Source organism: Myotis lucifugus, unplaced genomic scaffold (assembly GCF_000147115.1).
Source record: "Myotis lucifugus unplaced genomic scaffold, Myoluc2.0 scaffold_15, whole genome shotgun sequence".
Lineage (NCBI taxonomy): Eukaryota > Metazoa > Chordata > Mammalia > Chiroptera > Vespertilionidae > Myotis > Myotis lucifugus.
The window spans coordinates 12,284,961-12,298,223 of NW_005871063.1; the positions used below are offsets into that span (position 1 = coordinate 12,284,961).

Below are 13,263 nucleotides of genomic sequence, written 5' to 3' on the forward strand. Positions count from 1 at the left end.
AACAAGGTGAATCTAAGAATCAAGTGAATAAATAATCTGATGTACAGAATGAACTGGTGATTATAATGAATCAGGGACACAGAAAGGGAATGGACTGACTATTCTTGGGGGGGAAAGGGGAATGGGAGATTCGGGAAGAGACTGGACAAAAATCGTGCACCTATGGATGAGGACAGTGGGTGGGGAGTGAGGGCGGAGGGTGGGGCGGGAACTGGAAGGAGGGGAGTTATGGGGGCGGGGAAAGAGGAACAAATGTAATCTGAACAATAAAAATTTAATTAAAAAAATAAATAAAAAAATAAATAAAAACTAATAAAAAAACAACAACAACAACAAAAAAAAAAGAAGCTGATTAATTTGCCCAAAGCTTAAGGCCAATGAAAAAGCAAAGAGATAAATTCAGATCAATCTAGGATGGAAGAAATCTGGCTCTTAGCCTGTAATCGCCCAAATATTTAGCTTGACAGCATAGACTGATACAGAAAGGGGAAAAATTATGACATGAAGTTTAAAGAAAAGGGATTGGGGAATCAAAAATAGGAAAAGCACTGCAAAGAGAGGAAAGAAAGGTGGGGAGATGAAGATGAATAATCTAGATCGTGATATATCTGATAGGGAATGGGGGGAAAACAAGAACACTGGACTGAGAACAATCTAATGATAATTCTTCCTGTGTCCCTAACTAACCAGTTAATCTTTCTGGACCTTAGCTTCCTGATTTACAAAATTGTGGATGCTGGATGGCATAACAACTTAAATTTCTAAATTCTTTCACAATTTTCAAAACATTTCACAAGTATTATTTTCATTATATTTCACAGAGCAGGAATTTGGTTTTACTCACTACCATATCCACAACACCTGGTTGGTACAAAATAGGCACAAAATACTAGCTGAATAGATGAATTTGATCCTGACAATAACCCTGTGAGGAATACAGAACAGGGTAGGTAGTATTTATGCTAATTTTACATACTAGAGGCCCGGTGCATGAACTTCGTGCACGGGGAGGGGGCGGGGGGTGGAGAGACACGCAGGTGGAGGTGTCCCTCAGCCCAGTCTGCACCCTCTCGCAATCCAGGGACCGCTGGCTCCTAACCGCTCACCTGCCTGCCTACCTGATTGCCCTAACCACTCGCCTGCCAGCCTGATTGCCCTAACGGCTCACCTGCCTGCTTGATCGCCCCTAACAGCTCACCTGCCTGTCTGCCTGGATCGCCCCTAACTGTCTCTGCCTCGGCCCCCACTGCTGCGGCTTCGTCTAGAACAGCGGTTCTCAACCTGTGGGTCGCGACCCCTTTGGGTGTTGAACGACCCTTTCACGGGGGTCGCCTAAGACCATCGGAAAACACATATATAATTACATATTGTTTTTTTGATTAATCACTATGCTTTAATTATGTTCAATTTGTAACAATGAAAATACACCCTGCATATCAGATATTTACATTACGATTCATAACAGTAGCAAAATTGCAGTTATGAAGTAGCAACGAAAATAATTTTATGGTTGGGGGTCACCACAACATGAGGATCTGTATTAAAGGGTCGCGGCATTAGGAAGGTTGAGAACCACTGGTCTAGAAGGATGTCCGGAATGATGTCCAGAAGGTCGTTCGGCTGCCTCATCTAATTAGCATATTATGCTTTTATTATACCAACATTCAAAGAGTTTAAAATACTTGCTCACAGTTCCACAGAAAAGTGGTAGAATAGGACGCAAACACAAGTCTTTCAATTACTAGTTCAAAGTTCTTTCCATGTCAATAATTTGCTATATTTTAAGATACTCTTAGGCAGTCAGACACAAGAATAATGAACTCTTCTTATTCCCATCCTTTTGAAGAAAAATCATTAGGATATTGTTACTACAGAAAGCAGTAAATGACTGAAAGAATACCTACCACTCACTAGTGTTACATATGTAAAATAAAGGAGATCAAACTCAATTTCTGATCTTCTTTGATTATCCTTTCTTTTCTGTGTTCCACAATGAGTCTACACCAGGGGTGGGCAAACTTTTTGACTCGAGGGCCACAATGGGTTCTTAAACTGGACCGGAGGGCCGGAACAAAAGCATGGATGGAGTGTTTGTGTGAACTAATATAAATTCAAAGTAAACATCGTTACATAAAAGGGTACGGTCTTTTTTGTTTTTAGTTTTATTCATTTCAAACAGGCCGGATCCAGCCTGCGGGCTGTAGTTTGTCCACGGCTGGTCTACACTCATATTTAGAGCTGGCTACTTTGCAAATGTTTGGTGTTAAATATAAGGGAGACGTTCAAACCTATCTCAACAAGTAAGGTTATTGTTCAAGCCATAAACCTTATAGCAGGCCTCCCTAAGATTGAGGAATTAACCTCCCACTCTCAAGCTTAGAATCAACTGAGTTACAGAGGAAAAGTTTTGACAGAGCAGACGAGCTGGAAAAATCGCTATGTGCAGAGTGGGTTGTAGAGCCAATGAGGCCTGAAACTTTGCTAGAGGCAAAAATGACAATACTGAAGCTGTCCTACTTTGGGTACATCATGAGAAGACAGATTTCTTTGGGAAAGATAATAATGCTAGGAAAAAGAGAAGGCAGTAGAAAAAAGGAAGACCAAATATGAGGTGGATTGACTGCATAAAAGAAGGCATGAGTCTACAGGAGCTGAGTCGGAATGTTGAGGACAGGACATTGTGGATTTCACTCATTCACAGTGTTCCCAAAAGTCAGAGCCCACTCAAAGGTAAGGCAGCTAACATACATAAAACAGAGATAAAAACACAGTAAGAGTCCTAGGGGAAAAAAATCTCCAAGATTCTCGGAAGTACAAGAATGTATTTCAAGAATCTAAGTGAGAAAAAAGAGGGATTGGCTAGAAAATAACTTTCAGATTTGAGTGTACTCATGGCCATGACATGCAGCCTAAGGCCTTGATGATATAGGTTAGTAAGAAAATCTCTATGTGTATTGGGAAGCAAAATCTTTGATAAAAAATAAAAAAATAAAAAGACTGTAAACTCATAGAAAAACAAATCCTTTCTTTCAAAAATAAGTAATTTCTGGGTATGAAATGGCCCCCTCAAAAAATCAAGTACAAGGATATAAACCAAAATATTTTGTTATATGGGAGATACTATACAAGTGGCTGTTTCTTAAAGCAAAATCACCAAAATGCACTTCTCTCCTATAAACAAATAATAAACTGAATAGTCTCCAATAACTTATGCTCTTTTGGTTTCTTCTTTCATTAAGAAGACTTCCATTAGGTATATGCCAAAAGTAAGAAAAACTAATTTCCTCAGCACTCAAATAAAACAGAGTATCTGGGTAAGGAGGAACAAATTATCAATAAGGGGGGTGAAAGACTTTGAAACATGACTGGACCCCAGGAAGAAACAGACCTAGAGACTAAGAGAACAGGGCTTAATCAAAATAAACATTCTGTAAATGTAAAGATTAAATTTAAAGGAATAATTTAAAGGTTTTTAGGGTTCTAATTCTATAATCCAAGTTATCTATAATCTACTGTTCAACTTACCTTTTAATACAGTGGACCCTTAAACAATATGGGTTTGAATTGCACAAGCCTACTGATATGCAGATTTTTTAAAAAAACTGTACAGTACTAATAATGTATTTTCTCTGTATTATGATTTTCTTAATAACATCTCTTTTCTATAGTTTTATTGTAAAAATATCTACAATAGATAAATATGTAAATTTACCGTACATCCACAACTCCCACAGCCAATCAGGAGGGAATATGCAAATTAGCAGGACAAAGATGGTGGTGGCCACAGAGCCAGCTGGAGCGGGCTGGAGGCTTGGGTCGCCTGGGCCGGCCACTGAAGGAGAGGCCTCTGGCAACCCAAGCTTCCTGTCTGCCCTGGCCGACCGCTGAAGTAGGGGCCTGTGGGCGGCGGCCACGGAGCCAGCCTGAGCATGCAGGAGGCTTGGGTCGCCTGGGCCAGCCACTGAAGGAGAGGCCTGCACACGACCCTCAGCCCCTCACCCAGGCTGGCCACACCCCCATGGGGTGAGGGTTCCCTCTGGGGGGCGTGGCAAGCCTGAAAACAGCCCTCAGCCCCTCACCCAGGCTGGCCACGTGCCCCCAGTGGGGACCCCCACCCCAATGGGGGCATGGCCAGCCTGCAAACCACCACAGGCCCCTCGCCCAGACCACACCGCTGCCTAAGGGAACCCCCACCCTGATCTGGGACACCTTCAGGGCAAACCAGCTGGCCCCCATCCATGCAGCAGGCCTCTATTTATACTAATAAAAGGGTAATATGCTAATTAGACTGGGAGACCTTCCAGGAGACCTTCCGGACGTTCTTCTGGACAAAGCCATAGTGGCGGGCCAAGGTAGAGGTGATTAGGGGCCAAGAGGGGAGGGCAGTTATGGGTGATCAGGCTGGCAGGGGGGAAGTTGGGGTGAGCAGGCCATCAGTGGTCAGTTGGGGGAGATCAGGCCAGCAGGGGGACAATTGGGGGTGAGCAGGCCGGCAGGAGGGCGGGTGGGGGCGAGCAGGCCGGCAGGGGGGAAAAGTTGGGGCGAGCAAGCAGGCAGGGGGGGGGCAGTTGGGGGCAAGCAAGCCGGCATGCAGAGTGGTTAGGGGCAATCAGGCAGATGAATGGTTAGGAGCCAGCAGTCCCGGATTGCAAGAGGGATGTCCGACTGCAGGGATTGGGCCTAAACCGGCAGTCGGACATCCCCCGAGGGTCCCAGATTGGAGAGGGTGCAGCCGGGCTGAGGGACACCCCCGCCCCTGCACGAATTTCATGCACCGGGCCACTAGTAATATATAACAAACAAAACCTGTGTCAATTGACTGCTTGTTATTGGTAAGGCTTACAGGTTGGGGGAGTCAAGTCACATGCGAATTTTCAACTGTGCAGGGGTCAGCATGCCTAACCCCCAAGTTATTAAAGGGTCAACTATAATTAATTTTCCCCTCCTACTTAAGTTATTTCACTATTGGTACAAACAATATAAATTTTTCAGCGAAAAAAAAAAAAAAAATGCAGTGACCTTACCTAGTAGCAAACTGAATGAGTGCATTTTGAAGAGTCTGTCTAATTTCAAGAAGAAAAGATTCATCATCACTTAGTGTATAATACCAATACTGGACATAATCCCTCAAGGAAAACTGGATAACCTAAAACAAGAATATTGGGGGAAAAATACAACTATTTAGGATTTTAAAAATAACAGTGGCAAAATAAAACCTAAAGGATTATTTGCCAATTGGTAATTATTCTCTATACACTAAATTGTGGTGGTAAATAACTGCTTTTATTTTAAAAGCATCAATATGCCAAAAACTATTTCAAAAATTTTTAAATTATTTTGGTATCCCAATTCATAAGCTTCCCAAATTTTTTTTAATTAGCTATCTATGGCCAAGTCCACTCCAAATTCACAAAGACGGTGCCTGCAAAAAAAGTAAACTTTCAATGTTATTATATAATGAAGAGTTTTAATCAGTTTGATTTAATAAGATGAAAAGTAATGCCAATGGACCCTAATTCTCCAAAAAAACCCCACAATTTTTCCAAAATTATATCTTCAGATTCCTTTCAAATTACAAAAACGACATAGTTCACTTAATTCTAACACCTTCTATACTGCCAGCAGTATTAAGTTAGCCAATAAATAGCACATAATACAACTTAATTTATAATGTTTTTGTAATTCAGATAAACTAAATATGCGTTTATCTATCAAATGTTAGAATTTTAAGATACACATTACTTATAATAATCATGTAATTTTAAAAAATCAGTGAAAAATATTTGGGGGGAGAATATTTTTAATTCTAACTTTTTTTAAAAACATTTAATCACCTTTATTTGTTTATTGTTTGTTTGTCTTTGTTAATCCTCACCTGAGGATATTTTCCCATGGATTTTTAGAGAGAATGGAAGAGAGAAGGAAAGACAGAAATATCAATGTGAGAGAAACACATCAATTCGTTGCCTCCTGCAGGAGCCCTGAGGAGGGCCAGGGCTGGGGAGGAGCCTGCAACCAAGGTACATGCTCTTGACCAGAATCGAACCTGGGACCCTTTGGTGTGCAGGCTGATCTCCATCCACTGAGCCAAACCGGCTGGGGCAAACTTAGAGTCTTTTTTTTTTTGTTAATCCTCACCTGAGGACATTTTCTCATTGATTTTTAGAGTGTGGAAGGGAGAGAGAGAAACATCAATGTGAGACACACACATCGATTGGTTGCCTCCCGCACAGGCCCCAACCAGGGCTGAGGACTGAGCCTGCAACCGAGGCACATGCCCTTGACTGGAATCGAACCTGTGACCCTTCAGTCCACAGGCCATGCTCTATCCACTAAGCCAAACCAGTCAGTGCTTAATTCTAACTTTTGAATGTTGTTGAATCGAAGAAAGTATATGCACTTTACCAAGTAATAAAACTAGTAGGGAATTATGTCTGATTTACCAAAGCAGTAAGTTTGTTCATTAGCTAAAGATTACACTTTAACTATAAAATAACTAAAAACATTATCAAATATGTCAGTAAAAACTTTTTTTCTAAATGCAAAATCAATCAAAAGGCTTACTATTAAATACAGTAGCTCATTATAAATTAGTTCATAAATAAGGCAGCATCTTTAAATTTAGAACCAAGGGTAGAATTATATTTCTAGCATGTTACATAAATAGCAAAATTATTTTCAAAAGAAATACACCTAGCACACAATATATGGAATTCAAATACCACATACTGAAACTCACTTGCTGGAGAGGTTCATCAATTATATTGGCACCAGTTAATCTTCTATCGATCTTTATAGTCCCGGCTTCACGTTTCATTTCTTCTAAACACTTAAAGGAAACCATCACATCTTACTGCATAGTTTCTTGATTTAAAATCTCTGTGGTTTACTTCTAACTGAATATTCATTGTAACTTTCCTGTCATTATCTTCAAGTACATAAATAACCTTATTTCTTGATACTCTAGTAAAAACAAAACACTACTTCTCAAATTAGCAAAACTACTAACCAAAAATAAAAATCTATTCTTAATTTCAAAAATGTAATAAAATCTGAAAACATTATTTAGAATGTGAGAAAACTAAAAATATACAGAGATAATGTTGACATATTTCAATGAAACTTTAAACCATAAGTTAGTTTAACTGAGTTAAATTATTAATTTTCCTCTTCCCTGTTTCCCCTCCCAGCCCAAAACAGTTGGCAACAATATCCTTTAAGTTGATTTTACTTAGGGATGATTTTTTAACAACTAAAGAAAATTAATTTGTTCATTTCTCTGTAGTCTTCAGAAAGATCAGTTGTCTGGAAACAAGATGAAAAGTAGTGGTTCACTCTTCAATTAAAAATACAAACCAAAGCCTACTTATATATATTTACTAGAGGCCCAGTGCATAAATTCGTGCACGGGTGGGATCCTTTGGCCTAACCAGAGATTGGGGTCGGCTACCAGGGGGAGGGACCTCGGGACGATGGCCGGCCACAGGAGGTTGGCTGTGGGAGTGCACTGACCACCAGGGTGAGATCCTGCGTTGAGCGTCTGCCCTCTGGTGGTCAGTGCACGTCATAGCAACTGGTCGAATGGTGGTTTGTTTGCTTAGGCTTTTATATATATATAGATGTATATATTTATACATATAAAACATACGGTTCATGTTTATAAAACCTCTAAGAATTTTTCATAAAACATGCTTATAAAGCATTTTAGAAAAAGCAAATCAAAATCACTATTTTTTAGACCATCTACTAAAATATATTATGGATACCAGTCTTGACTATGATATATTACTGTTTGGGATCTTTTTAATTGATTTTTAGAGAGAGTTGAAGGGGAAGGGAGGGAGAGAGACAAACATCAATGTGAGAAGGAAATATCAGTTGGCTGCCTCCAGCACACCCCCCAGAGGTAATGGAGCCTGCAACCTTGGCATGTGACCTGACAGGGGATTGAATCAACCTTTCAGTGCTTGGAATGATGCCCAACCACAGGGGCCAAGGCTGGGATCTTAATTATAAAATATTCCCATCTTCTTTTTATCACTCAAATGAATGGAAACTACAAATGGCTGAGAATTGATTCAAAAAAAGAAAAGGTTCATTTCCTCAGAAAGATTTGTGAGCAAACTCAAAGTACACATTAATAGGAGTCATAAAGGAGGACAAAAAAGTTTCAGATTATTTTAAAAGTTACAGTATTAGAAAAAATTATTAATATGAAAATCAGTGGGATAGGGTTATTTCAATAATGTAAAATAATACTTTATATATTACTTTCTCTGCATCTCCTACATCTTAGCACAAATTGAACAAAATAATAATTGTAAAGTTAAATTCCTAGCAGCAGCTCCAGACCAATTGTCTCTCTTTATAAAAGGTGAAACCATCCCCATCGTACAATAAAAATTGAGACAATGCAAAACTGAAGCCTATCTATCTTACTCAAATCCAATTTTATTTATATGACATGAGAGGCCTAGTGCACGAATTTGTGCACCAGTGGGGTCCCTTGGCCCGGCCTGAGGTATTGGGCCGAAACTGGCTCTCTAACATCCCCCGAGGCATCCCAGATTGCGAGAGGGCACAGGCCAGGCCGAGGGACCCCACCAGTGCACAATCGGGGCTGGGGAGGGACGCGGGAGGTTGGCCAGCAGGGGAGGGACTGCAGGAGGGCTCCAGAGCGTGTCCGGCCTGTCTTGCTTAGTTCCAATCAGCCAGACCCCAGCAGCAAGCTAACCTACTGGTCAGAGCGTCTGCCCCCTGGTGGTCAGTGCACATCATAGCGACTGGTCAACTGTCTGCCCCCTGGTGGTCAGTGCATGTCATAGCAACTAGTCGACTGGTCAACTGTCTGCCCCCTGGTGGTCAGTGCACGTCATAGCGAGTGGTTGAGCGGCCCTAGCATATCATTAGCATATTATGCTTTGATTGGTTGAACGGACAACCGAATGACTAGACATTTAGCATATTAGGCTTTTATTATATAGGATTGAAAAAAGAATTTAAAAAAAGAACATTCAAGATGATATAAAATTGGCCCTAACTTATTAAAATAATAAATAATGCATAGCCTAATTGCAAACTACAGTTTTCAAGTGAGTTAAATAAAAAGTATACCTTTTCTCCCTCTGGTTCCTTTGTTATTTATTTCATTCAAAACATTATATTCATTGACACAAATCATATATGTGATACTTTTAAAGTCTAGTTTAAGGATAGAAGAAAACACTCCAATTTTCTGTTTTTCCCCAAATTTGTATTCGCAGTTTTAACATCTGACAAAGTTTAAAAGGTAACTTGTTAAAATGCATTTTTCTAGGCACAATCAGAAAGTCTCCCATAAATTTATAATGAATATAAATGAATTATAGAAAAATCTGCTAAGCCATAAATGGATGATCACATTTGTAGTTATCATTATGTAGACGAGGACTGAGGTTTCACATTCCTTTACACTATTTACCTTAGGAATTCCAGTTGATGTTGGAGGAAGAAATGAGTGTTCACACTGCTCTAGGTACTTCTCTGAGTTTGTTTTTCCAAACAGAAGAGTAACCACAAAACCCCTGAAAAAAATTTAATTATAGATATGAAAACAAAATTTTACTATAATCTAACACATCTATTACCAAATACTTTTTCAGATTTAATAGGTGGCTTATCATTCACTAAAATATCAGTTTGTGACTTTGACAAGGCAAGGAATTGACAGATTTTGCTATGCTCTGAAATTTAAATTAACTATCAACATTTGTAAATTTACACAATAATGCCTTTCCAAGTTTTCATCCAGAATAAAAAAATAAAAAATCATAAAAAAATCTCAGGCAACATTTTCAAACTGTAGGAAAATCAGCCCTCCTTAAATAAGTAGGCTAGCTAATAACCAAAGACAAAAACAAGTGAGATCTAAATCAATAGTTAAAACACATGCTGTATTGTTAATTAACATGAGATTTAATAACTTCTCACTATGACTACAACACAAAGGCTACATGTAAAATAGTGACCCAATTTAATATTTATTTAAATAAGCCCGGAATTAATAAAGGAAAATTAAACTCAAGTTAAACTCAAGTATTGACTAAATGCTATCAATATTTTCTATATTTAAAATTTACCAATTAACTCTAAGCACTACTAAGTAGAGAGAAATTCCATCAGGAAGAAAACTAAATTTTAATTTTGTAATAATCATACAATAATCTTACAGTGATTCAAAGATTGTAGGGACAAGAAGGGAACAGTGAAAAATCATATATAGGCAGCTTCAACTACTGAAGATTCTCAAGGTTCTCTGCTTTTTGTGGCTACCTGTCACTTCACTGCGCTTCAGTACTGGCATCACAAAAGCAGGGGGGAAAGTGGAAAACACAAATAAAATAACATCAGCTTATGTCATCAATTCTGTTTTTGTTTCATTTTAAAAGGCTGGTCTCAGAATTACGAGTAAATTTCATCTGTGTTGTATCTGATGTTAATATTAAGATTCACATTGGCTCTGTATTTCAGTTTTACCTGGTTATAAGCACAGTTACAGACACTATATAAAGTAAACAATGTACTTCTAAAAATATCATCTTGGAACAGACTAATAAAATATAAACCTTTGCCCAGAGTATGAAATTAGGAAAGTAGGCTAAGGAAAAGTCTGATCTTACAAAGAACCTAAGAGCTTTAGCACTGAGGTTAAGTAAAAACAGGTAGAACAAATGATTGCATAACCAAACAAACATAATAGAATGCCATTAAATAACCTATAATACAGTATAAATGGTATGCCAAAGTAACAATCAAAAACAAAACAAACTCATCAGTGCTTTTCTTTCCAAAAGTATTCTTATAACTAGAAAATAAGGGATTAGCTTTAACTATATGCAAAATATATACATTTTCAACATTATAAATAAACTGCAGAACTTAAAAACTTAAGTGTTATTAGCAAAAAATAAAAAAGTGGTTTTCACAGAAAAATTTATTAATTCCTCTCATTTCCATTTTAAGTAAAAAAAGAACAAAAACGTATTTTTTAAAACTTACACAATAAACCTACTATAATTAAGAAATTATTTTAATTATATGAAATGTTTTTACTTGACATTGTTATTTGAAAGCATATTTTTGCTTTTAAAATTCATAGCCATTAAACTATACTAAGTTAAAGAAGGGACAATATTCTTCATAACTACCACCAAAATAAGAAAGACTTCCTTTGGGAATTATGGTACCCACTGCCCATAACTGAATAACCTAGAAGTGCATAGTTAACAAATCTCCTTGAGAGGATTGCTAATATGTAAGTAGAAGTCCCCTATTGTGGCAGTGAGTTTCACTGGGATCTGAAACAGAACATCAATTAATGTAACAGCATGAACTTGAAATTTCACACCCTACCATGTGACTTAATATTATCTAAAGAGTTCTTAGTGGCTCTCCCACACTTTCCAATGTCCCATCTTATCTAAAAACTAGAGGCCCAGTGCACGAAATTCATGCACAGGTAGGGTCCCTAGGCCTGGCCAGTGATCAGGGCCGATCTGTAGGGTGACCGGCAGGGCGATTGGGGGGCCCCTGCTGGCACCCACCTTGGCCGAACTGGTGCCACCTGCTTGCCAGCCCTGCCCCCCACCACTGCCACCAGTCGCCTCCCTCTGCAAGGCGACTGGCAGGGCGATCAGGGCGGGGGGGGGGGGGGAGGCCCCTGCTGGCACCCGCCTTGGCTGGCCTGGGGCCTGCGGGCTGAAGGCAGCTCCTGTGTTGAGCGTCTGGTCCCTGGTGGTAAGTGTGCATCATAGTGACCAGTCGTTCCGCCATTTGGTCAATTTGCAAATTAGGCTTTTATTATATAGGATGTTTACATACTTTACAAGTATCCAAAAATGTTTTTGAAAATTATTCCTTAAAAAATTAGCAGATGCAAAGAGGAAACAGCAGAGGCTCCCGTGACTTTGAAATGAATGCACTCATTACCCTTTTCTCTTTCCCAAATTTTATATAAAATAGTTTAGTCAAAAAGAAGAATTTTCCACCTCTCCATCTTCCAAGGGTTCCTAGGGATCCTACCTTCCTCTATAAACCTAAAATTTCCTTCTTCTCTGAAGTATTGGAAAATCCTTCTCCTTCACTTTTGCCAAGCACTTATTCAATTAGTGAAATAGAAGAAATCTCTTCTTTCAAAGAAACACCTCAAGACAATCTCCTTTCAAATAAGTAAAAGCAGTTATAACCCTACACGGGAAAGGTGCAACCATGCAGCTCTGGCCTTAGCTTACGATTAAGGAATGTAATTTAGAAGCCAAATGGCTACAGATCTATAGTCTTTAATCATCTTTATAATCAGTAAAGATATTCAGGACTCCATTTATCTGATTCCTATCACTTATTTCTTAATTGTTCAATACACCGTTATAGTATCAATTCTAATAAAAATACTAAAACTAAAATAAAAATTAATTTTATGAATAGTCCTTTAATTCTCACTTGTTCAACAGTCAATGGTGCACTCCCTATAAAAATGGCTATGCATTACTTTCAAACCCATATCCTGAAAGAGGTAATAGGTAATTGATATATTCAGAAGCCACCCCTTTAGTGTCTTATACATTCTTTCAGGCCACAGTTTATATATGCTATTCAATTCAGTGAAGTCCGTTAAAACTATAATAACTCCTCCAAATTTGGGGATTCTCAAAATATATTTTAAAAGAACTCATAGGTATTTATTTCACAAATAATTACAGAAATGTATCATCTATATATATATGTGTGTGTGTGTGTATATACGTATATACACACACACACATGCACACATATGTGTTAACAACAAAATGCACACTTCAGCTAAGCTGATTAGAATACCTAAAACAAGAATCTCTCATCTATACACTCTCTTACATGTCTGATATCAAATGTTCTGCATGGGAAGCTATACAAAACCATGACTGAAACCTCTCTCGTAAAGGTTTATCAAGGCAAGGTAAAAAGTATAAACTGCAAACCAAATAACCATGAAGAAAAAAACTGCAAATTCAGGTGTTTCAATTTTCTTAACAAAAGAAAAACAATTAACATTGTTAGAAGTCTAATCAATAACACAATTATCTCCATGTAAAATTTGATGTGTTATCAATATAACTTACTTATTTTGTTACTGTTATAATAAAGTAATTTCAACCTTAAAGGAGTAATAAAACCAAAAGGAATTTTTAAAAATCGTAAAAATTTTCCTTTATCACAAAGAAGTTTGTATCAACTATTTTATTTTTG

The 13,263-nt window shown here is 38.2% G+C and overlaps 1 protein-coding gene across 4 annotated transcripts in view; it reads right to left on the reverse strand.

Moving 5' to 3' along the window:
- The window catches only part of SNX13 (sorting nexin 13), a 93,268-nt gene that overhangs the window by 67,922 nt on the left and 12,083 nt on the right, over positions 1 to 13,263 (reverse strand). For 2 of the 4 annotated variants that reach the window (XM_023750771.1, XM_023750772.1), the window contains 3 exons: positions 9,461 to 9,563; positions 6,740 to 6,829; positions 5,025 to 5,146 (listed from right to left, as the gene is read on the reverse strand). In XM_023750771.1, the coding sequence (XP_023606539.1) occupies positions 5,025 to 5,146; positions 6,740 to 6,817 (200 nt within the window). In that variant the 5' untranslated portion in view covers positions 6,818 to 6,829; positions 9,461 to 9,563. Of the gene's footprint in view, positions 1 to 5,024; positions 5,147 to 6,739; positions 6,830 to 9,460; positions 9,564 to 13,263 lie in introns of those variants that run through there. The other 2 variants (XM_023750774.1, XM_023750773.1) reach the window with 2 other exon arrangements.